This window comes from Talpa occidentalis, unplaced genomic scaffold (genome assembly GCF_014898055.3).
Source record: "Talpa occidentalis isolate TD23 unplaced genomic scaffold, MPIMG_talOcc4v2.1 talOcc4.15, whole genome shotgun sequence".
NCBI lineage: Eukaryota > Metazoa > Chordata > Mammalia > Eulipotyphla > Talpidae > Talpa > Talpa occidentalis.
Window position 1 is genome coordinate 78,521,396 of NW_023601543.1, and position 24,330 is coordinate 78,545,725.

The window sequence follows — 24,330 nt, forward strand, 5'->3', positions numbered from 1 at the left end:
GTGCACCCCCTTCATCAGAATCGCCCGAGGAGCTTGATGATCGTGCAAATACTTCTCTGCAGATACCTCCCTTCTGCTGCCTAGGAAGGAGGCAATGGGTGGAGGGAGTAGAAAAAAATAAGGAGACAGTATAAAAAGGGAGATTGACGTCACTTCAACTCCCACCTGGCAGGAGTAGAGAGGGCCAATTCTCCTGGAAGTGACAGCATGGAACATGCCTCCTGCTGCCTGACCACCTGCACCTCCTTCCTTCTCTTCCTCTCCCTGGCAACAGAAGCAGCCAAGGCTGCCCCCCAGGGACAGCCAGGGGTCTGGTTAGAGAGGAAGGAGGTAAGTACAGAGAAAGAAAGGGGGGGCTAAAAAAACTAAAGTGAAGGTATAGGAATTATAAAATAGCCTTAAGCTTCTGTTTATATTGCAAGTCAATCCAAATAAGTCAATGCAAATAAGTCCTATTTTATATCTGTACTTGCTGAAATAATAACAATGTATTATTCGGTCATAGAAGTACATTCTAATTGTGGATAAGTGTGTATGCATAGAAAAAAAATCTATGCATAGAAGAAGATTGTGAACCTTATTAATCTCCAAGTGGTGGAGTTCAAGAAACTATTTACTTTGGTGTTCTAATCTATATTGTTTGAACATTTTGCACTAAGCATGGGTTGTCTTTATCATGAGAATTTTTTTTAAAGCTATTTCATTTAGGGAAACAAAACCAAAGGGTCACAATGCAAATATACTCTAGGGGGCTGAGTGAGGAGTGGGATAGAGTTCCTTCCTTGAAGAAGCCCACAAACTCAGAATGCAAATCCAAGTTGGGGAATGCTTTCTGACTTCCAGAGATAAGCAGTTATGTGACCTCGCAACAGATGTCAGAGCTGGACGCCCCTACAGGGGGAATGGCATTTGGTCCAAAAGTCCAAGACGGATTCCAAATGCAGGTTATCAAGTGCAGATCTGAAGAGCTGGTCTACTAAGGGAGGGGAGTGTATCAAGGTTAATTAGTATAAAGGAAGTAGCTTGGAGAGAAATAGGTTAGAAGACGCTAGTAAAGCAACTGTAATGCTACAGACAGGTAGCAATCTTGTGGCTGTAACAATGAGGTTAATCAGGAGCTCAGATTAAGTAAACCTGAGACCTTATCAAAGAGGGGGCTGCTCCTTGTTGTCTGGGGACCCACTCCAGGTACTGATGTGACAGAATTGCCACATGAAAATGAATTAAACAGCAACACAGCAATGATCTCTGTAGAAGACTTAGGGGGCTTTGTATATTAGACAGAAGATGGGCTCATGAGGACAGAATCTGGGTTACATGGGGTCTGTGTACTTGGGAGTGTCTTGGACATTGCAGGTCTGTGGCATCTCCCCCAACTTTAGCTGTGGTTGTGGAAAATAATATACTAAATGTCTGTGGGTTCTTATCGCCTCAGTTTCTTGCTTAAGGCATATGGAGAAAAAAACAGCTAAAGCAGCCTAGAGGGAGGGGGGAAGGTGAACAAGTTAAATCACACCTGGGATTTTGAAAACTCCAGTGTTTCTGGACTTTGCTCATTCACAACTTAAAGACATTTTTCTCCTTGAATTTCCTATATCTATCATGTCATATTAGCTGAAACTTATGCAGGGAACTCTAGGTCACTAAATGATAAACAGGAACCTAACCATGTGTAGGGTAAGGAAAAGGGTCAGGCTTTTCTGCCCTCCCGCCATCAGGACAGATGACGGAACCCTGCGGTCCTGAACGCATGCCTGATGGCGGCACCTGGAGTGGGGTGTGGGCACAGGTAGATGGGATTCACCTGGGCTGAGCCTGGGCTTTTAGGGGCGGCGTCACAGGGACGTCAGCAGAAGCCGAGAGAAGAGAGAACGAACAAGAACCACGAGAGCAGCAGAGATCACCGGAGAGCCCAGACAGAGTGAAGACTTGCCGGGGGCTGGGAGGCCTGCCAGCCTCCCGGCCCCCTGCACCCCTGCCTGCCGTGTACCCGGTAAATCCCAATAAAAGCCTGCAAACCACCGAGGGCTCCAGGCCTCTCTCCTCCCTTACCCCGTCTGCTCGGGTCATAGAAAACCTGCCCTGCGCCATTCCTGCCCCTACACCGTGGAAGCCCAAACCCGTGAGCCACCTTCCTAGCAGTGACAGATGAGGCAGAGAAAGGAGAGGCGGTTCCACTTTGGGGCTGCATGATACCCTTTGGCCTCGGACAGTATCAGGCAGCTTCCGCAACGCCTTGGGAGGAAAACCTGACTTCGTCATCACACTTCGAGTGTGTTAGTTTCCAGCCACCGTGCTGTCTGCTAAGGTTCAAGGAGATAAAGAAATGTTTCTGGGCGATGAGAATGGATAAGGAGAACTGGGGAGGACGGGGGGGGGGGGGCGGGAGGGATGTGGACACCAAGTGATTATAATACATCATGACAAGCGGGCCCCGTGGCCAGTTCAGGGTCATCGCCTGTGTCATCGCCCGATATTTCCATCGCTTTCACCTGGATGTGCAGTGGGGCCAGCATTGCAAGGGCAGTTACCATGCCTTCGGCTAATTTTACTTCTAGAAAAAGGTAGGACATATTAGGGGCTCTGCCGTGACTTTGAAAAGATCTGTGATAAAACATCAACAGCTGAAATGAAAAGAACTATCTCAAGGGGGAGAAATGAGTGATCAACAATAGGAGATGAGAAATCTGACTTGTTTGCCACCAATATTAATTTCGTGTGCCTGCTTCCCTGGTTTGGAAGAGTGCTGTGTTTGGGAAGCTTCGGCTGGTACTGATTATTTTTGTGTCTCTCAGGGTGTCAGATCTAAAACACCTGAACGCCTCCCCTAAGGAAGCTGCTAGTTCAGTTCTAACTCTCCAGGCAACATCAACCTAAAATACTCCTGCAGACAGAAATAGATCTGGATCAAGATTCTGCTCTTCCTTCCTCTTTCAGGCCCAGAAGAGATTTCTGAGAAGATGCATGAGGAAATTTGCCAGTGAGCTGCTCTCTGCCTGCGGGTCCAGAGGAAGGTACATGTGGCATACATACTTGTGACAAATGTGACTTAAACCCGGTTGTTCATTCATTGTGACTGAAAAGTCTGGTCATTGAGATCCTGGCTCCTCAAATTGTGGTTCCTTGACCAACAGAGGCAGCTACAGCTGAGGGCCAAGAATCTGGCCGAGAATCTTGTTGGCAAAGAATCTCGGGCTCGCCCCAGACCTGAATCAGAATCTGCATTTTCATACAACCCCATGTGGTCTGTGTTACTTTTCAAGCTGGAGAGGCAACTGCTCCAGCTTCTCTCTCTCTCTCTCTCTCTCTCTCTCTCTCTCTCTCTCTCTCTCTCTCTCTCTCTCTCTCTCTGGAAGGAAACAGGGGATGTCTGCAGGCTAGGCCTCAGGGCTCCTCAGATTTAGTTCTGGGGACAGGTAGACGTCACAGGACTCCTGGCAAATAATGGCCAGGCTGCAGATAAGATTAAGAAATTCCTGAAAACCCCATCACAGTTGAATTGTTTCTTGATCGTGCGGACGAGGACACCAGGGTCCTTCTAGTTCTTTGTGAAAGCAGCGAGTTCTTTGTTCATGCAGGCTAGGAACCCGTTCTTGGAGAATTTGCAGTTATTACCCTCCTGTCCAGCATTCTTCTGGAAAACCGCAATCAAAAACTCCAGGTACCGCTAGCCTCAGCTGGAGGGGACACTTTTCCGTGTCCAACAGCTGAGAGGCGGGGCGCGCGGAGGCTGGGAGCGCGGAGCGTGTGGGGAGCCAAGAAGGTCATTTTCATCAGGTTCTATTCTTAATAGGAAACAGGTCGAGAAGTAAAAAGCTCCCCAGGGCTACAAATCCTAACCTGGAAAATGTGAAGCTTTTAGAGAACATTAAAAACAAGTCAGCAAATGACAGTTTATGAACGCTAATAAAAAGACTGGGCTGAGGTCAAGGGCAGGTGCTCCCAGGAGGGCTGCTGTGATCTTGAAGATGGGTGTTTCAGCACGACCAGCCACTCTGCTCTCTGCCCTTCCTCTTCGTGCTTGCCTTCTTTCGCTTCAATGCCACATGGCTCTTTTGGCAGAATTAGCTCCCAGATTTGCAGTGGGAATCAGACAAGAACATCTCCTTCCTTTCCTTGGAGAGATGTTGCATGGGGGCTGGGCAACGGCCTATTTCTGAGGACAAGAGTAAGCAAAGCTAAAATGGAAAGGGGTGCCAAGACAGAATGCCCAAGAAGCGCAAGGACACAAAACTGCAAGGGGGAAGCAGAGCCGTGCACTGCCAGGCCCCTGAGACTGGAGAGGCTGGAAGCTATGGGCACTTGGTGTGAGTTAAGGGCAAGAGGAGGGACGGTCTCAGGGTGGGGTAGGTGGCTGCTCTAGGTTCAAGTCACCATGTTGACTTTAATTAACCAGTGACTGGTGGGTGGGCCCAACTTCAGAGCCAGGGGGAAATCAAATGGATTCACCGTGGGAGTGAAATGATGAAAAGAAGTATGGATATCAATGAGTCTGAGGTGTCTGGAGAGGTTGGTGGATTTCAAAGGATAGGTGGATGTGAGTCTGAAGAGCCTAGTCCAAGGTGGGATGTTGTACCAAGAACCAGACCTCATGAAAACAGTGAAATAGATATTTTGCTGCCAGTATCCTCTCTCTGCTCCTACCTTGCTTTCCCTCTTCCTACTCGCTTCTCCAACCCACATTCAAACCTCTGGTTTAGTATCTGTTCAACCAATTTCTTTAACCCTGTAGGTGTCAACCAATTGATTTGTCACACTTTTCAAAGAGGTTAAATTTGATTGTGTGCTCCTTAAAAACCAACCCATCTTCCAGACCTATAATCTTGAGACATCCAGAAGCCCCTCAGATCCATGTTAACACACACCTGCTCTATCCATCCAAGGCCAGATTTGTGTACAAGACATTCTGATAGGATGAGAAAGAGGAATTCCATAACTGGATGGAAGAGCTAAAGACATGGATGACCTCAAAATTTAATAGATGGGGCCAAGGGAGACAGTGGGCTTTTACTAAATGTAAGGTAGTTGTTTTAACAACATTCTTTAACATATTGTAATTTATTTTAGGACTGATCTCAGACTTCTCTTTCATAGTTTGTCATTTTTCCTTGTGAGGATATTTGTAATTTTCTCCAGATAATTATCCTGCCTCCTTTTGTTCTTGAATTTTATGCCACTCAAATACCCACCTTTTACCCCCAGTTGGTTGAAATGCCTTGAATTCCAAGACAATAGCATTAGCAAGAAATCAACATTCCAACCTTCAAGAGTGGAAGGCACATGGTTTTAAACTATGGTGATTAGAATTCAGTTTTCCTCGCAGATCATGTGGTTTAAACAATTGCATTGAATTATTAATTTGAGAGGGGAGAAGAAAGGAATACTATTCTCTCATAGGTTTTCTAATATCTGTTGTCTTTATAAAGTTTTGTTTGGCATGCACACACGGTCCTGGTGGCCATGCAGAACTGAGCTCTGAAGCATATACTGGCCAAACGGTACAACTCCCATTTCATGTTACTTGTCAAATTAGACATGCTAGTAATACCCATAATTACATGTTGCAAGCAGCCAAGCTGCAGTGAAGTGTACTTAGATGCTAATCAGGCCTCAGGGAAACCCCTCTGAACAATGCACTCAAGTGTCCTCTAACCTCTGGCTTGGAGGCCGGGTATAGGTTCTTTATAATGCCAACATGCTACCCATAATTTCTAATTGTTCCTGATAATTTAGAGTGCTCTTGAAAGGAAAAATAGCAGAAAGCTAATCTCCAGGGGGCCTGGAGAACCATTTTCCAGTTTTACCAAGTTTATTTTGTGTTAATACTATCTTTGCTGGCCACACTGAACATGAGGGTTTGGGGAACAAGCCTTAAGACCTAGGCTATGCTCAAAGAGTCCTGTGCCTCAACTTCCCTGCCAGCCATTCTGAGACGCTGATCCACCTGCACCCTTTCCCGAGCCCAACTCCTTCCATTGTGTGGCCACCACGTTCTTCTCCCTATGTGTTTGATCTAGAGACCACCTGTTGTGTGCCTGGTAATGTGCCACAAAGACAAGTGGTGCCTTCCTTGAGGCAGTCACAGTAAAATGAAGGACACTGATAGATGAACAGATGATTCTGAAACTTGGAGTGATGACTGCAATGGTGAAGATATAGCCAGTATATTGTAGAAGTACCAAGGAGCGGAATACAATCAGCCTGAGGGTAGGGGTGGGGGGAGCAGGTGTGCACCTCTTCTAATTTTAGTTCTCTCAGACATTTAAGCCAAAGGTCCCAAGATGTCACCTAGAATGCTCTTCATGTGGCGCCACCTTGTATCCTTAGTTAATGGCCTTCCTTCCCCAAATGTGACCGTGAGTCACATAATCAGACATTTATGCCTCAACACTTCCTTCCCGCTAGTGACTTCCAACTTTCCAGAACAGTTAGCTCAACAGATTGAAGGTAACCTTACTTTCCTGCCTGGAATGAGGTAGATCATACCAATATCTGGAAAATTAACCGCAGGCTCCCAAGTACCCATACCATCTCCTTTCCAGAACCTCGGGAAGCTAAGGAAAATGGTGACCATGACCTTTCAGTTTCCCAAGAAAACCTTGACTTTCACTTCATTCCTTCATTTCACAACATGGATTATTAAACTTTGCTTGTCAGTTTCAATCATTCCATAGACAATTTCCAGGTAATCTTTAAATGAAGTGACATAAAAATAGACATACTTAATTGAATCAGCTCCGTCACCTTCGGGTCCCCACTTCAAAAGATCTGGAAATGACAAATCAAAAACATATATTTCAAGAATGAATTTTTAAGGCAATCTTTAATGCCTGCCTACTAAAATGCAGCCATCTAGGAACTCTGAAATGTGCCATAAGTTCATGCCATTATACATAAGTATGACCGAGATCAATTTTCCTAAACTAATAGAATATAGGTATATTATCACTTGTTAGACACAGTAAAAAATATATGTTTGCAAATGTATGAAGGTGACCAGACATGGCTTCATTGTAAAATGTTATCTCTAATGCTCCTTTTCAATGTAGCACTGACATTTAGTTACCCTAAGAAAAGCATAGAGGGAAAAACATTTCAAGAAATGCTCTGTAATCTAGAAGGCTTTCATTTTAAAATCCCTGCACTAAGCACATTTATACAGAGAATTTTTCCATTTGAATTTCCACATTGTTTTTAAATATCTTGGGGAAATGTTTAAAAGAAAAAAATTCAAAACCTAGGTAGCTTTCAAAATGTGGACACTATTTACTTTCATCCATATTTAGCTCAAAAATAACTGGATTATTTTTTGCCAACATTTCTCAATGCGCTCACGTGGAACTAGGATAAATCATGGCATATTTAGTCTCAAAAGGTTCTTTTGGCATTTAGGAGTGGAGAGATTTATTTATGAACCATTAGCATCATAAATGGAGATTGCTCTTGGGACATAATCATCTTTATAGAAATAAGATACGATGACATGGTAATAAAAACACAGGAATCACTTAGAAATGAAAATGTCCACATAATTGGAGTTTTTCTGTTTACATATACAATATCTTAATATCAAGAATTTTAATATAAGAAGGTAAATTGGACTGCAAAGAATCTCGAAAATGTAATCGTTGAATATTTGAACTTGAATTAAGGGGACTTATTGATGAACTACAAACTGATTTTGGCTGTAGCTCAATGTTGTTTATATAGAATAAAGAATAAATTGTTATTTCATAGGCACATTTTATATACCAGCCTAATGAAACATAAGCTTTGTCTTATTCAAAGCTAAAATGAAAAGTCACAAACAAATCCAATACCTAAGATGAATCATTTCACTCTGGGCAAATTGCACTTTATTTCTTCATATGTAGAGGATGTTTGAAAAAAAAGAGGTAGCTTTGGCACAGTGAAAAGACCATTGGCTTCAGCGCAAACACAGCTGGGCTTAAGGGCTGACATATTCACTTTTTGAACAAATGGGCAAATTAACATCAGTGTTTACTTTTGAGCAAGTTTCTTCAATTCTCTTTTAAAAACTTTTTTTATACATAAAACCATGAAGATAATGTTATGAAGATTAAGATTTATGTTTAAGTCCTGGCATGATGCCTAATACTGAGTAAATGCCCAATACTGAGTAGCTACCCTGTTTAAAAAAAAAAAAAAAAAGACTCCTCATTGTACTCAAATCAATCAAAATGGCTTCAAAGATCATTCATGATCTGGTGCCTCTTACCTCTGATGGCTTCATCTTGTAAAACATGCCTCTTATACTGTCCCCTGGTGTCTCCAAAGTAAAGTATATAGATACCAGGGGACATATAGCAGACCCTTTTTTTGTTAGCAGAAATTTTTTGTACCCCGCAGATATTTCTGCATGCTTTACCACTTCAGTGGGCACCAGCCAAGTCTAACTGGCAACATCTACTTCTCTTTGTCTGGGGGCTTCCTCCAAAGTTGCAGTTTGGTCACACGGCCTGTTCATGTAGACAGCTGAAAATGTGGGCTGTGTGATGGCTCCGGGATTTGCCTTCAATCAGTGACCAAGAATTGTCAAATACCCTAGCTTCAGTAAGCCTCAGAAGGGATAAATCTAAGACATCGTTTGATAACTGGGAAGGGTCTGCGATCTTACTCTGCCTACATGCCATGAGTCTTCTGGGTCAAAGACAAAGGACTTCATTACTCACAGCACAGCATGTAGCATGAACTTCATGTTTCCATTGGTTTCCCTTGACAGCCAGGCTCTATGGTGGTGATGTGAGTGGTGGATGCTGTGCAGTGTGTCTGTGTTACAGCTGAAGAAACCCCTAATCTTATAAGGGGCTGCTAGCATACCTACCCACCTTTTGTCCCAGAAAAAGACACTATTATCTTGGTCAAGAAACAAATCTGCCCTCTGTTCATAGGAGACATTGTAATCTAAAGATGCTTGCCACGCAAACATTCTTGAAAACATAGAACAGAACAAAAACTGCATGAGATGTATAGAAACACCATGGAGAAATGCCTGCCAACAATGTGCCCTATGCATTTCCCCAGCAGGACTGAACTCCACCATAGTAACTCACTCGACATAGTTTCCTTGACTGGCTTCCTTTCCTTCTCTGTCTCATTTCTCAACTTCCAAATAAATGCCTTGCAAATACTGCAAAATTAGAATAATATTGGGAAGGAAGAAAAGAGAAAATGCATGGTGGAGCACTCACCAACAAAATCCACTACAACTTACTTACATTTCTCCTGCAGAAGCTAGAAGAATTTTCTTTAGGTGCTATAATTGAATTAACCTAAGAAAATAAACAGCTATCTATCATGCATTAATTCAAAATACAGGTTTTTAAAAAGATTTATTTTTATTTATACAAGAATCATGGTACAGGCCAGATGTGCGGGGTGGGCGTGGGGGTGAGAGGATTCACCAGAGACAGAGCGGGAAACAGAACAGGCAGACTGACTGAAATACACTGCTGAGGGGAGCAGTGGGTGAGACAAGAGAGGTCTGCCGCACCATGTGGGTATCTCCCCAGCCGGCCGGGATTGAACCCGCACTGCAGAGACTGCGGACAGCTACATAGCACTGCACTCAACCACCTGCACCACCAGGGAGGCCCTCAAAATACAGTTTTAATTGAAATGAATCTTGCAGTGTTTCCTAAGCAACTGAGCAAATTACCTCATGGCATAGTTAGGTAGCTAAGAAATTCACTGATCCCAGTTACTACCCAGTAAGATGATCCTGTCAAGAATAGAATTTTGTGACCTTATTATCACTAGTGAGAAGTCAGAATTTCCTTCTTCATTCCAGACAGTGGATGTTCCTTAATTTTAAACCACAATGGTGAGCTTTTACTTTAATTGCACATATATAAAACCCAGAAACACCATGATGTTAGTGGTTAGCTATAATTCTAGCCATAAACAAAAACCAGGATGTTTTTAGTTTGTTTCCCCATATGGCATCTAACATTCTTGATGTCCAATTTTCATCCCTTTTACATCCTTCAGTTTTAGTCATGATGTTCTAAATGGCAAGGTCTGTTCCAGGCAAAGCTTCATTTTGTGTCTATAAAACTGCTCAAGGACAATGCTCTTCTAGTCCATTCTTTCTCAAAGTGTGCTCTCTGCAATGGCAGCATCAACATTACCTGGAGTGCAGCTTCTCAGGCCCCACCCATTTACCTAGTGAATCAGAAACTCTAGGGATGAGGCTCAGCCTCTTTTTTAACAAGTTTTCCAGAGGCCTCTGACATGCGCTGAAATGTGAGAACCACTACATCTAGTGTCTACAGTCTCTAAAGTAGGTCCAAAGTCTCACTTCAAGTGACGGCTTTTGAGTCAAAGAAGCCAGCTACAAGCAGTCTGATAATTTCAGTTGAAGTAGCTTCAAAACCAGACTTTGATTGTCCTAAGGACAGATTACCTTCCTCTATCCTACTTGATACTGACATCTGGGAATTAGAACATGGACCATTGAATCATCTAGCTTTTACAGCCTCCCTTTTTTGATTTTTTCTTTAATATTTTATTTCTTTAGAGCAGTTTTAGGTTCACAGCAAAATTAAGAGGAAGGTACAGAGATTTCCAGTATAACCTCTGCTGTCCACACATGCATAGCCTACCCCATTATATACATCCTCCACCAGAGTGGCACATTTCTTATAACCAATGTACCTAGACTGACACGCCTTATCACTCAAAGTCCATATTTTACCTTAGAGTTCACTCTTGGTGCTGTCCATTCTATGGACGAGCATGGGGAAGCTGTTCCTGGTCCTTGGCAGAGACAATGGCAGCTGTTATCTTGCAAGCATTATTATATTATCATACAGAGTATCTTTACTGCCCTAAAAATCCTCTGCACTTCACCTAGTCATTCCTTCCCATACCCCCAAATTCTTGTAACCACAGATTATTTTACTATCTCCGTAGTTTTACCTTTTCCAAATGTCACATAATTGGAATTATACAGTATGTAACTTTCACAGGTTGACTTCTTTCAGTTAGTAATATGTATTTAAGTTTCCTCGATATTTTTTCATGGCTTGATAGCTCTTAATGAATACTTTTAGTTGTTTTGATTTGGTGTTTTGGGCCTCTTTGTCTGATTTAGAAATATGACATTATCTTCATTGTATAAAATAATATTCACATCTTCAAAAAGGTCTTTCCCCATTAACTCCATCCTCCTTTGATGTGGCATTTTACTCTGTAACTCAGTGTCCTGTTACCATTTGCATATTCATTTTGCATGGTATTAATCTGCACTCAAACCACATGCTTTGAAAATACTCTCTGAGTAAGTTATATCCATCTGTCAGACTAGAGCTTGGGTGCAGATCTTGACTTTTTCTCATATACTCAGAATCTATTTGGTCTCTATGCCTATATAGGTCAATTGTATGCCAACCAAACAATGATTTAGCTGTGTGTGCATGCATGTATGCATGTGTGCTTGTGTGTGTATCTTGGCATCATGAGCCTTTATTAAAAAATGTAGATAAATTGTTAGAGATATATCTCCATGAAAGGGAGGCACCATTTCCCCATCCCCAATTACATACAGTTGCATTGGATTACAAGTCCCAGTGTGCCATGAACTGGCCTTCCTCAGTGGGGGAACTACAGGGAACTAGGGGTGGAGCTGAGCAGCCAGATGGAATTATACAACATGGAAGGCAGGCAGGCCCATCTTGCTCTTGCTTTTCTGGTTTTGACTTGTACCTATGGACTTGAAGACATGTAGAGAAACTTGCAAGAGAGACATAGATGAGAGACACACAGGGAAGCTGTTCCTGGTTCTTGGCAGAGACAATGGCAGCTGTTATCTTGATGTGGTATCTCCTGCTATCCCAGCTCTCTAAGCACCTGTCTAACTCCTTTCTTGTGGTTCTCTGCAAGAGAGTATCATAGACTTGTGACAAGCTTTCAGGCCTCAGTGGCCCTATTTTGGGCCAAGCGTACTTGGCTGAGCATTTGCCCATGAGGGGATGGGTAATTTTCAGTTTTATCAGAAATGTCCTCCACTCAGATCATCTAGCCAAGAGGACAGCACCAAGATCAGACCTTTCTAAATCTTCCAACACCCATACCTTCCAGCATAACCCTGGGTAAAGTTGTGCCAGTGCAAAAGGCTCAGCTCTCCCACTTCCCCATTTTATGACTTTCTTCACATCCCTGCCCTCATGCGGTCCCCCTTTCCTGAGCCTTCTGCATTCTGCCTCTCCTTCCCCTGCTATGAAATCTTGCCCAGAAATTTCATCCACATGAACTTACTGATTAACAGGAGCTGTGGTTCTCAAACCTCACCACACGTTAGAAAAATTCAAGCTACTTTCCAAAGCACTAATACCTGAACCCCACCGACTACATTTCATTGATCTTGGGCAGATCAAGGCATTGGTATCTCATAAGAACTTCCTTGGTCATTCTAATCAATGTTGAGACTAGAGAACCACTAGTTTGAAACACATTGAAATCACCTAGGATGCTTGAAAAATACTTATGTCTGAGTCCCACCTCCATAAAACTTCATTTAACTGATACGGCATGGAGTTTGGACTTCTGGATTGGTAGAAACTCCCCAGGAGATTCTAAAATGCAACCAAATTTGAGAATCACTTATCTGACCTTACTACTCAGAGTGTGAGTTGCATCAGCAACATCAGCCCTACCTGGAAACTTATTAAAACTGTTGACTCACGGGTTCACCTGAGACCTACTGAAACCAAACCTACATCTTAACAATGTCCCCGTGATGATTCACATGCACATTAAAATTGGAGGAGCTCTGATAAGAGTGTTACCCCCTCTCAGAACACACACCAAGAACCAGAACCTTAACAAAAATAAGTCAGTTATCTTGTGAGAATTTTAGGCATCAGACAGAAGGAAGGAAGGCATTTTGGTATAAGGAGGGTTTCCCCAGTCCTCTGAGTCATGTCCTCAGAAACAGTCACCTACTCCTCCTACTCATAAGAACATTCTGGTGTTATTAAATGTCAGCTGCGGGTATACATCTGGCTATGAATCAGCCAAGGGGAAAATAGACACTGTGGAGGGTTTTTGCTGGTGTGTGTGCTTCCTGGAAATGGCTGGCAGAGTTCAGGAACTGGAACTAATATCAAAGCTATCTGGGACCACTATTAATTTTAAGAAAGAAAGATTTGCACAAGTTCTTGCTCAATGGGCTCTGTCCCATAAAGTGCATGATTGTGTGCGTGTGTGCACAGGCGCACTGTGGTGGGGGTGGGGGCAAGTGGTGTTGATGGGGACACAAAGGGATAGCATTATCAAGACAGAAATTAAACCAAATTTAAGAGTTTGTATATCAGTGAACAAATATGCATTTGTTTCGCTATCCAACATATTGAATATTCCAAAAGATACTAAAATGAGAGCATAAGCAGAAAATGGTGATGACCTTTACTTAGTTTAATAATGACTAAATACTTAGTTCCTCTGTTTTATTTCAAACAGAGTTGAAGGGCTCCCAAATGTCTGAGTTCGGCCTCCATTACACTGCAGTCCCATTCACTCCTCTGCTTATTCAGAATTACACCCCATTACCCAAATGTACTGGTGAGGGGCAAAAATGAAAAACACTGCTCTGAATCACCGCTCAATGGTTTTATTCTAAAAGGACCCCTCAAAGGCTACCAAGTGGTAGCCAAAGTTCTCTATGGAACCAGGTACAGGGAAAGAAATATCTACAGAACTGAATAACACCCCCTAGTTTGGTCTTCAGGAGAAGTCACCTCCTGGGTCAAGTGCACAAAATCTTGTACCCTGGGCTCCAATCTCAGGATAGTTAACATAATTTATTCTAGGGTCTTCAGTGATTCATTGGTATCCTAGGGGAAAGGCCAACCCCTAGACAATTAGTCTAACTGGAGACCAGCATCCTGAACCCCAGCAATGAGCGCAGTTCCATGGGGATTTCACAAGAGCAAGGAATCAGCTGTGTACACAAAAATCCAAGGAATGATAAACACCAGATTAGAGATGGTAACTTGAAGTCAAAGTGCTTTAAAAATCCCATTTAGGGCCCACAAAGAAGGGAGTTTGAACCCATCAGTTTAAATTAATCTAAGAAAGCAATACTTGGGCACTCAGCAATTACTATGAATTCAGACATTTTAGAGCAACAACAATAATGTAATCATTTTATATTAATGCATGCATCTCTGGGGAATTTGTTAGTAATGCAAACTCTAAGCCCCACCCCTGCACCTGCTGAATCACAATCCTAGGTGATTCATATGCTCATGGATAGTTCAGAGACGCCAATCTAGAACAGTGACTATCAATCCTGGTTGTAATCATTTGGGAAAATTCTCAACTTTGGAGATATCTGGGCTGCACAAAAGGGGCTTCTGGTTTGGAGTTGTCTGAACCTACAGATATGCTGATGCTAGAGGAAGGCAATGCAAGCAAGATTTAATTCCTAGCTTTCTAAAGAATGCATTGCAGAGCTTGCAAAGGCTGGGTCCTCTAGCTCCTTTGATCTCAGTGGGTCTACAAAGACTAGCTTTAACTTGAGGCAACAGATTCCTGCATACACAACAGGATGGAGCCTGCTCACAGTTTAAGTCTAGGAACATGGCTTTGCTCTCCTGGCTGCTAGGCAAGCGGGGGTGGGGTGGGGGGGGGCGGTGGCAGAAACTTTTAAATATATTCACAAAAGCCTCCAGTGGCCTCCCATTGCCCTCAAAACAAAGATCAAAACCCTTAACAAGGACCATAAAGCCCTTCCTCACCAGGCTCCTCTCTCACCTCACTTCCCGTGTACTCAGTGTGGCCAGTTTGTAATCAGTCAGCTCCATCTTCAGTTGTTCCGGGAAGCACTCTCTGCACCATCAACCACACCACAGCTGGTGTCTCATGCATATTGTAAAACCCTGCTCCATCCCTCCTAGGAACTTTGTATTACACATTTGTAAGTCAATATTTGACTTACAATATTTGATTGTTTCTCTTCCCATTGTACTACATATTTGTGTTAGCACACTGGCACTCAATGCTTGTTGAGAGAAGGAAAAAGGAGAAGAGGGACAGAGGGAGAAAGAGATACTAATATTTTTAGCTCTTATAGCACAAAATGGACTTTAATGGAAAACTACTCATTGTCTAGAGCAGGGAAAGGCAAACGTTTTTGGAAAGGACCAAAGAGTAAATATTTTTGACTTTGTGGGCCTTAAGCTCTTTTTTTTTTTTTTTAGATTTATTTATTCATTCATTCATTCATTCATTTATTTATTCATTCATTCATTTATTTATACAAGCACTGGATACAGTCAGAAGCGCGGGAGGGTGAGAGGATTCACCAGAGGTCAGAACGGGGAACAGAGCAGGCAGAAGGACCGAAGTACACTGCTGAGGGGAGCAACGGGCAGCAAGAGAGGTCTGCGCGCCATGTGGGACCCTCCTTCGGTGGCGGGGAGCAGCCGGGGATCGAACCTGCGCTGCAGAGGCTGCGGGCAGCTTCCCAACCCAGCGCTCAACCGCTGCGCCACCAGGGAGGCCTGGCCTTAAGCTCTTTGAGGCAAGTACTCACCTCTGCTGTTGTAATGCATATGCAACAGCTAATCCATACATGAATGGGCGGTGTTCAGTAATGCTTTGTGGACACTGAAGTGTGGATTGCAAACTGAAAAATAAAAGTCTCAAGAATAATTAGATGAAGAGTTTATTAGATAATCAAAGTGAGGATTCCAACCAGGGACGCAGCCAAACAGACCTACTCTGTGAGAACTGTTCTGATAAACATTAAGTTTGGATTTCATTTATATAGCCAGAAACAGTGGTCACGGACCCAAACAAGGTAACTATTCTTGAGGGTGTAGCCAGGAAATGCCAGGGTCGGGCTACCTGTCACTGCGGGAAACCAAATGAACAGAGACAGGAATTGAGAATATAACACACACTTTATTTTTTAAATATTTTGTTTTATATAATTCTTACACATCATTTCTCATTTTTGCACAATGTATGCATTTTCATTTTGGTTATAGTCCCCATACAATTGCACCACCCCCTCTTATTTTGACCCTAATCCTTCCTCTCCCCACCCCCCCACCCCGGTAGTGTGTCTCTGGTTTATAGTTGTTGTTGATTTTGATTTTTACTTTATTATAATTAGTTGTTTTCCTGGTCCCTTATTTAGGTTTTCTAAATTCCTGCTATGAGTGAGACCATCCGATATTTTTCATTTTCTTTCTGGCTTATTTCGCTGAGCATGATCCCTTCCAGCTCCATCCATGTTACTGCAAACTGCATGTGTTTATCTTTTTTGATTGCTGAATAATATTCCATTGTGTATATATGTACCACATCTTCTTGATCCAGTCATATTTTTGGGCATTTGGTTTGTTTCCATAGCTTAGCTATTGTAAATAGTGCTGCTATAAACATAGGGATGCAGGTGCTCTTTGGAATTAATGTTTCTGTATCATTTGGGTAAATACCTAGGAATGAAATTGCTGGATCATATGGAAGGAAGCTCTATGTTTAGTAGGTTGAGAAATCACCACACAGCTCTCCATAGTGGTTGGACCAGTTTGCACTCCCACCAGCAGTGCACAAGAGTTCCTTTTTCTCCACATCCTCGCCAACATTTGTTGTTGCTAGTTTTTTTAATATGTGCCATTCTCACTGGTGTCAGATGGTATCTCATGGTAGTTTTGATTTGCATTTCCCTGATGACAAGTGATGTTGAACATTTTTTTATATGCCTGTTGGCCATTTGCATTTCCTCTTCAGAGAAGTTTCTTTTTAGCTCTTCTGGCCATTTTTTGACAGGATTATTTTCTTTGTTTTTGTTGAGTCTCATCAGCTTTTTGTAGTTTTTTGTGATCAGTCCTTTATCATTAGTGTTGTGTGCAAAAATTTTCTCTTAGTCGGTGGGGTTTCTTTTTGTTTTGGTTATTGTCTCTTTTGCTGTGTAGAAGCTTTTTAATTTGATGTAGTCCCAGCTGTTTATCATTGCCTTCACTATCACTGCTCTGGGTGATGTGTCTGTAAAGATGTCTTTGAGGTACATGTCATGTAGTGTTTCACCTGTATTTCCTTCTATATGTTTTATGGTTTCAGGTCTTATGTCTAATTCTTTAATCCATTTTGGGTTGTTTTTTGTGTATGGTATGAGGAAGTAGTCAAGCTTCATTCTTTTGCATCTAGCGACCCAGTTTTCCCAGCACCATTTATTGAACAAACTTTCTTTCCTCCATTGCATACCCTTTGCTCCTTCGTCAAAGATTAGTTGACCATAAATCTGTGGGTTTATTTCTGGATTTTCTATTTCGTTCCATTGTTCCATGTGTCTGTTTTTGTTCCAATACCATGCAGTTTTGATTATTATGGCTTTGTAGTAGAGTTTGAAATCTGGGTGTGTGATGCCTCCATGCCCTTCTTTTTTTTTTCAGGAGGGCTTTGGCTATTTGGGGTTTTTGGTGGCTCCATATGAATTTCATAAGTATTTGTTCTACTTCTTTGAAAAATGTCATTGAAATTTTTATTGGTATAGGGTTGAATCTGTAAATTGCTTTTGGTAGGATGGCCATTTTGATAATGTTAATTCTTCTAATCCATGAGCAGGGGATGTCTTTCCATTTCTTTGTGTCTTCTATTTCTTTTAACAGTGTTTTATAGTTTTTTTTGTATAGGTCCTTTACCTCTTTTGTATAACACACACTTTATCGTCAGAAAGCCAGCAATCAGAACAGGGATACTTTACCTCAAAAGCCTGTTCTAACATCTCATCTCAAGGTGACCTTTCTCCAGCGAACTAAACAAAGCCAGTTCACCATAAGCGAGCGAGCCTCCCACCACAACAGCCTATCACCTTTGGCACACTGGTCTTAGACATGTCCCCAGAGTTTGTTGTCACCTCCTAGGTCATCTTGACCCAGGTACATCCTGTTTTCCTGATGGTATCCATGTCCAACACTTCTTCAGGAGTCAGTGGGGTAGGACTCTCGGTTCCAAACAATAGTTTTAGTTCTAAGAAAACAGATTATTAATCACGTAGTGTTTGTATGTGTTATAGGCTAGGTGTGTATGTGCAGATTCCTACACTAGGTATGGTGTGGTTCCTTCTTCCCTAGCCCCTGCCATTCCCCACTGTTAGTTGTGATCCTTATATCTATAAGGTTTAGAGTGGGAAGAGATTGTCTTTCTCCAAAACAGGAGAGGTTGCTGTATCAGCAGTAGGGCCTTCAAGCTCTTACTTGCCCTACTCCAAAGGGGAAGGCAAAACTGGATCCAATCTCCTCCCCTCCAAAGAATGCCCTGTAGAGATGCAAAGGCTGGGTGCCCCTGGCTAAATCATTTTTGTTTTTAATATGAAACACTTCAGGCAGTAGATTTTTGCATACAAGAACAGAGTGTGTACATATGGCCTGTGTCTGTAGTTTGCCTCCAGACCATGAGCAGGGTCCCCAGAAATTTTCCTTTATGTTTACACTAGTCTACAGCAGCTTCCAGGTTATCTGATTTTAAGTCTACAGATCTACTCCACACCTCCTCAAGTTGTGCATAACTGATGGAATTGCAAACTAATTCTTGTCTAGAGACTTCTACAGACAGGCCTATGTTGGAGAGAAGCTAATTTTCCTCTACCCTTGTATGTCCATAGGCTGGAAACAGTTAAATTGACACCAAAGAAATAAGCAAGAGAAAAGACAAATGTTAATTACATGTGCGTGGGGACTCAGTAGACTATGAACCCACCCTCTGGTCACTCCAGTGCTGTGTTATAGTCTCTAAAAGGGGGCTATAAACTTAGGAGGGAAAAAGCACAACACAGAACTTTGCAAATTAAAGAAGAAGGAATTTTGTGGGGTTTGTCTATGTCTGCTTCAAAAACAGACCTTGGAAGCCCTGGTATAGGGTGATGAGGTGTAAGGCTTTCTCCCACCACCAGACCATCAGGGATTTCCTGTTTGGGGAAACATAGATAACAAGGAAAAAAACATTCCTGAATCTTTTGTCTCCTAATCAGCATGTCACTTAGGTACAGGCTGTGGGAGTCTTTCTTTAGTCCCCACACCAATGAGTTTTGTCAGGTAGGAAGACAAGTTTTTCCACTAAAAAAAAAAGATAGCTTTGCAACCTTTTGTATTTCATGTCATCATTCCTGTGTTCTGTATAAATGTGTATCTATGACTTTTCACTTGACTTCTTTGTTATACTGTTTTCTGCTTCTCTCATTTCATTAATGATTTAAAGTCTTTAACACCTGTTCAGTTTATATATGTATGAGAATGATGTGCCCATCCTAAAAAAAAAAGTCTGTTAGTATTTTTAACCCAACTGTCCTTCCCCTGACTCAGTAAGGAAACTACAGGAAACTCTGTGTTCTCCTTCCAAATATCCCCAATGCTGACGTGAGAGCTCAAGCTTTTCACGTGCCTCATACGTTTATATCCCTCCTCCTGTAAGAATATGTGGACTTTCAAGAAAGTATGAACACAGGGTAAATGAAGGCAAAAAAAGATAGGTTGAAATCCAAGAATGAGGTAATGATACCGAATGCCAGTCTCCGTTTCCCTGCACCAGTAAAAGGAAACAGAATTTGAGGAGAAGGAAAGTAGTTTAGTTTGTTGACACATTGAGGCAGCTGACTTGTATCTGAAAGAGCCCCATCCTGCTCTTTCACAGAGGGCAGGGGTATTTATCTAGAGTTACAAGGAGGGGTGAAGGGGGAGTGGGCAACGGTGTGCGTGTCCATCCTTGTAACACCAGCGTCTGGAGGTTTCAGTGGGTGCCGGCTCGCCTTCACTATCACCTGGCCAGCAATTCAAATGATATCTTCCTAGTGGTTCTCTTTTCCCTCAAAAAGTAAGAAAATAAAGTTTATTAAGCCTAGAGGGTAAATAAAGGAAATGGGAGAGCCTTATCTGGTGGGACAAAAGACAGACAAGTCCTCCATTCCTGTTTCAGTAACAAAATACTGTAGTGAGAGACTGGCCCTAAATTAGAGTGAATTTTCTATAGACACAAAGAAGGAATACAGTCAGCCAAGCTTGCTGCTCAGTGTCCCTAATGAAAATAGACCTGGATCCTCAAGGGAGAGAAGAGTCCTTTGGGTAGAAAACCAGAGAGAAGTTACTCCCCTAGTCTCTCACCAAGAAGTAGCCTCGACAACCCACCCCCAGTTAATGTTTGCTGAGCTCCTCCTAGACCCAGGTCCCATTTTTAGCACTTCATGGGCTTGTCTTTACATTTTCTAAGAGTGTGTTTGAAAGAGCAAAAATTTTAATTTGATGAAGTCCAAGACTTACTATAAAGCCACAGTGTAAAGACAGCAGGGTAATTGGTGTCAAGATAAACAAATAGATTAATAGAGCAAAATAGAGTCTGGAAATAGACCCTCAGATATATGGGCAACGGGTTTTGACAAAGGTACAAAGGCTATTCTTTTTGCCGGCGCACCAACGAGGGCTATGAAGCCAAACCCTACCTGGGCTTTGACAAAATGTCTGTACCATTTAAGATGAATGTTTAAGATTGAATAGCATGATTCCCTCCTATAATGCTCTTCAAGATAAATTGGTTTTGAAATGTATGCCCAGGTATCTGAGCGAGCTGATTTGCAACATAGTTTTGTTACCTATACATCAGTTAAATGTTGGTGAACTGCTATCATAAATGATCATTTGTTTTAAGAAGAGTCACCTGTAGTTCTATTACTTTTCAGTAATTAATAGTAGGGTCAAGAGTTTATCAAGACCCCTTTAGGACACTAATTCCAGAGTCATTGCTTTTCTATTTTTTTCTATATAGTAGTCCGTGATAGTTAAGAATGAGAAAAAAAGGATGTGTTATTTATTTTTTTAAACTTCTTTGGTGGGTTTTTGTATAAGAGCTCTGTGTTAATTGTAGAAAATTTTCTAAATAGGCACAAAAAATTGAAAAGGAATAAATATTACCTGTGATTCCACTTTTCCCAAAAATTTGCTATGGTTCTAAAATTAATCTTACTGCCACTAATAAGAAGAAAAAAATAATATGTTATTGGAATTTCATTTTCTTTTCTCTTAAGCATTCAGTGAATTTCTGTTCTTGGTGAGGGCTGCCCAGATAGAATGTGTCCTTACTCAGGCTACCCTGTCTGTGCCCCACACTTATCCTAATATGTTTGGTCTGAGATACAATATGGACATCAGGATTTTTCAAACTTTCCAGTAGGTCCTAATGTGTAACCAATATTGAGAACCACTGGTCTGAATATAACCGAGGGGAGTTATGAATTGAAATGTGTGCAACCCCCTCCCCCACAATTCCCAATCTGATGCCCTTACTCTTTGTACCAAAAAAAAGTGAGCTTTTTCTGGAAATAATATTATTGCAGATGTAATTAGTTCCCATGAGGCCTCATGGCATAGGCTAAGCTAATATGACTAGTATCCTTATAAAAAGGGGAAATGTGGAGCACACAAGCAGGGAGAATACAGGCGAAGACTGGTGAATTAAATTCCTTGAAGATATCTTTGTGGCATGTCAAAGGAGTATAATTTTATAGCCACTTATACCTGCCTGCCAGAATCCATTCTTTAAATTTAAAATATTTTAAAAACTATTGAAGTCACATATTTTTAAATGACATTTGACTAACGATCCTGTCTGGAGACAGCATCCCTCGGGTTCCCATGAAAATGTCTATGAAGACACAAGGAGACCAGACACACACACACATACCCACACACACACCCCATAGAAAACTAAAATTAGCAGAACCCTCATTGTTGCAGCTAAGTACAAAACAGATGGATCGTGGGGAAAAAAGAAAAAAAGCAACTGGTGCCCCATCCATGCTTTCCTCACACAATAAAACCAGTCCCACCTGCCAGAAAGATCAAAAAAGACTCTTATTTGCTTCCTTGTAGTCTGATCTATTCTGCCCAAGATTTGATATTTTCTGTGATTCACTCTCTTGCCTGGGGACTAGAGGTTGGAGGGTAGTTTTAGGATTTCTCTACAGGTCAAGGACCCAGTAGAAATGTTGCCGACTGCTGTATATGTGCAAACTCATCATACTTTTGGACCCAGTATACCCACTGGGAGCTAAGACTCTTATCACCTGGCCTCATACTCCCCTACATTAACATGGGGAAGCCCTGATAGCATTTTGGGTCCTGGAGTATGACAATCAACTAAGACTCTGTATGTAACAACCCTGAAAAAAATCTCAGTATTCCCCTCTCCCCCGCCCCATACCCCACATGAAAATGCAAGGAAATGTCTATAAGTCCCTTTAGGAAAGAAATGGGAGAATCACTACCGAATATTGCCAAGATGTGGAAGGACCCTTCCTAACAGGTACCCACTCTTCTGTCATTTCATTCTTCATCTAAGAACTGGCTTAATGGACCTCACTCCTGACCTTAGACTTGTGGCTGTTCATTCATGAACTTTTGTGATATATGTTAAGCAATACTCAGGTTGGCTACCTATATATATGTTGCCTCTGAAAACACCATGTGGTATTAGCCATCTCCATAGATTCCTGCAAATCCAGGTCCCCTCGATGCCATTTTGAATGTGCTGCCCATTGTGATCATTATTCCCACTTTGCTTCTGTCAGTTAAGCACTGCCATCTGGTCTCTGCTATTCTGGCATCCTATCATCCCCATTGCTACTAGGGAGCCAGTTCTACAACAGCATCTCCTGCTATCAGCTCTGGCCTGCAGAGAACAGTCAATATTAAGCTTTTCCATGACATTGGTATCTCCCTCGCCAGTGCATTCCTTATTGCCTATTGCCTCAGTAAATAAGGCTCCTCCCAAAGAACATAGTCAGTCAGTTTTCCTTGTCTTAGATAATAAATCCTCTAGAATGCCCCTTACTGGGAACCTTTTGATCCTTTCAGTTACAATCTCGTGATAACCCTGGCATCTCTACTTCATGTAATATAAGCTATCACTTTTTCTCCAGGTTTCCAAGATCTAGTCCAGGAACATGTAAAAGGATTCTTCTGGCATTACACCAGGGTGTTAAAAAGCTGTGTCAAAAGAAAGTCCCCCAATATTGATGTGATAGGTCAAATTCTAAATAGTCCCTTATAGTCCCACCCTCCAAATGTATAAGCCCTATATAATTCCCTGTGTTTTAATGTAAGCAGAACTTGAGTATGAGATGGGACCTCGCCTCATCATCTTGTTGCATGAAAAAGGTGAAAGGATTTTGCAGATTAATTGAAGTCAACTTTGCAGTAATCAAAAGGGAGACTATATCCTGGATGGGACTGACAAAATTAGCCCAGCCCTTTCAAAGAGGTTGGAAATAAGCAACAGCAGATGCTATCCTGTTGACCTTAATGAAGCAAATTGCTATGCTGTAGAGAGAGCCCAGGACCAGGGGAGAGTAGACAACCTCTAAGAGTTGACACCCTCCTAGTAGCAGGCCACTAGGTGATATTGCTTTGATGAGCTATTGGGTTCAGTGATTGGGTTTACCCATAAAAAAGGTTTCAGTAGAGTTCCCCTTTCAGCAGCACGCAGAGACAAAGACATTATGTTATATCCTCCAGAGTTTCTGATTCAGTAGGTCTGGACCGGGGCCCACAAATTTGCATTTCTTACAAGGTCCTAGGTGATGCTGCTGCTTTTGGTCCAGAGACCAAACTGAGAACCACTGGTATAAAGTCATATGGATGAAATGCATGATGTGAAAACACTTTCTCGCACTCATAGGTGTGAATAATAAGTAAATGCTTTTTTCCCAGAATTTTTCTTTTTGAAGATTACAACCATTATTTTAAATCACCTTTAAATTTTAACGTATGGATCATAGCAATTGGGTGAAAGGAAAGATGATTTAAGGTCTTCATTCCAAGTGAGACTATTAAAAAACAAATAAGTTATTTACAAAGTTTTTAATAATATGTAAAAAATGTTTAGATGCTAATTTTAGACAAAAAAAGAAAGTAAAATTAAATACAGGCAAATTTAATCTTCACTATATAAAATATAGAAAAAAGATAGAATTATAGCTATGGTAACTGTGACTTTCCTTGGTAATGGAAGAGGTTTTATTTTTCCTTGTTTATGATTTTCAAATTTTCCTACAATACATGACTTTAATAACCAGAAAGCTAAACATACATACTTTCATTTCCTAAAGTTAAGGTTATCTTTTCAGAAAGGATAGAGAGGCAAAGATGGAAGGCACGAGGACAGGGAGACATACAACTACCCCTAAAATGACAAGAGAAAGTATTGACTAGACCTAACTGTCATCTTACTCTTGTTAAGATAGAAATTTTCATAAATATCCACAGGATATATACTAACAACTTATGTTTAATTTTTAATTTAATTAACAGT

At 41.7% G+C, this 24,330-nt stretch overlaps 1 protein-coding gene across 1 annotated transcript in view; it reads left to right on the forward strand.

The window, feature by feature from the left end:
• The first annotated feature begins 207 nt into the window (after nucleotides 1–207).
• LOC119245740 (phosphatidylinositol N-acetylglucosaminyltransferase subunit P-like) overlaps nucleotides 208–24,330 on the forward strand; it is a 65,964-nt gene continuing 41,841 nt past the window's right edge. The window contains exon 1 of the mRNA XM_037511700.1: nucleotides 208–330. Coding sequence (XP_037367597.1) covers nucleotides 208–330 — 123 coding nt within the window. The remainder of the gene's footprint in view (nucleotides 331–24,330) is intronic.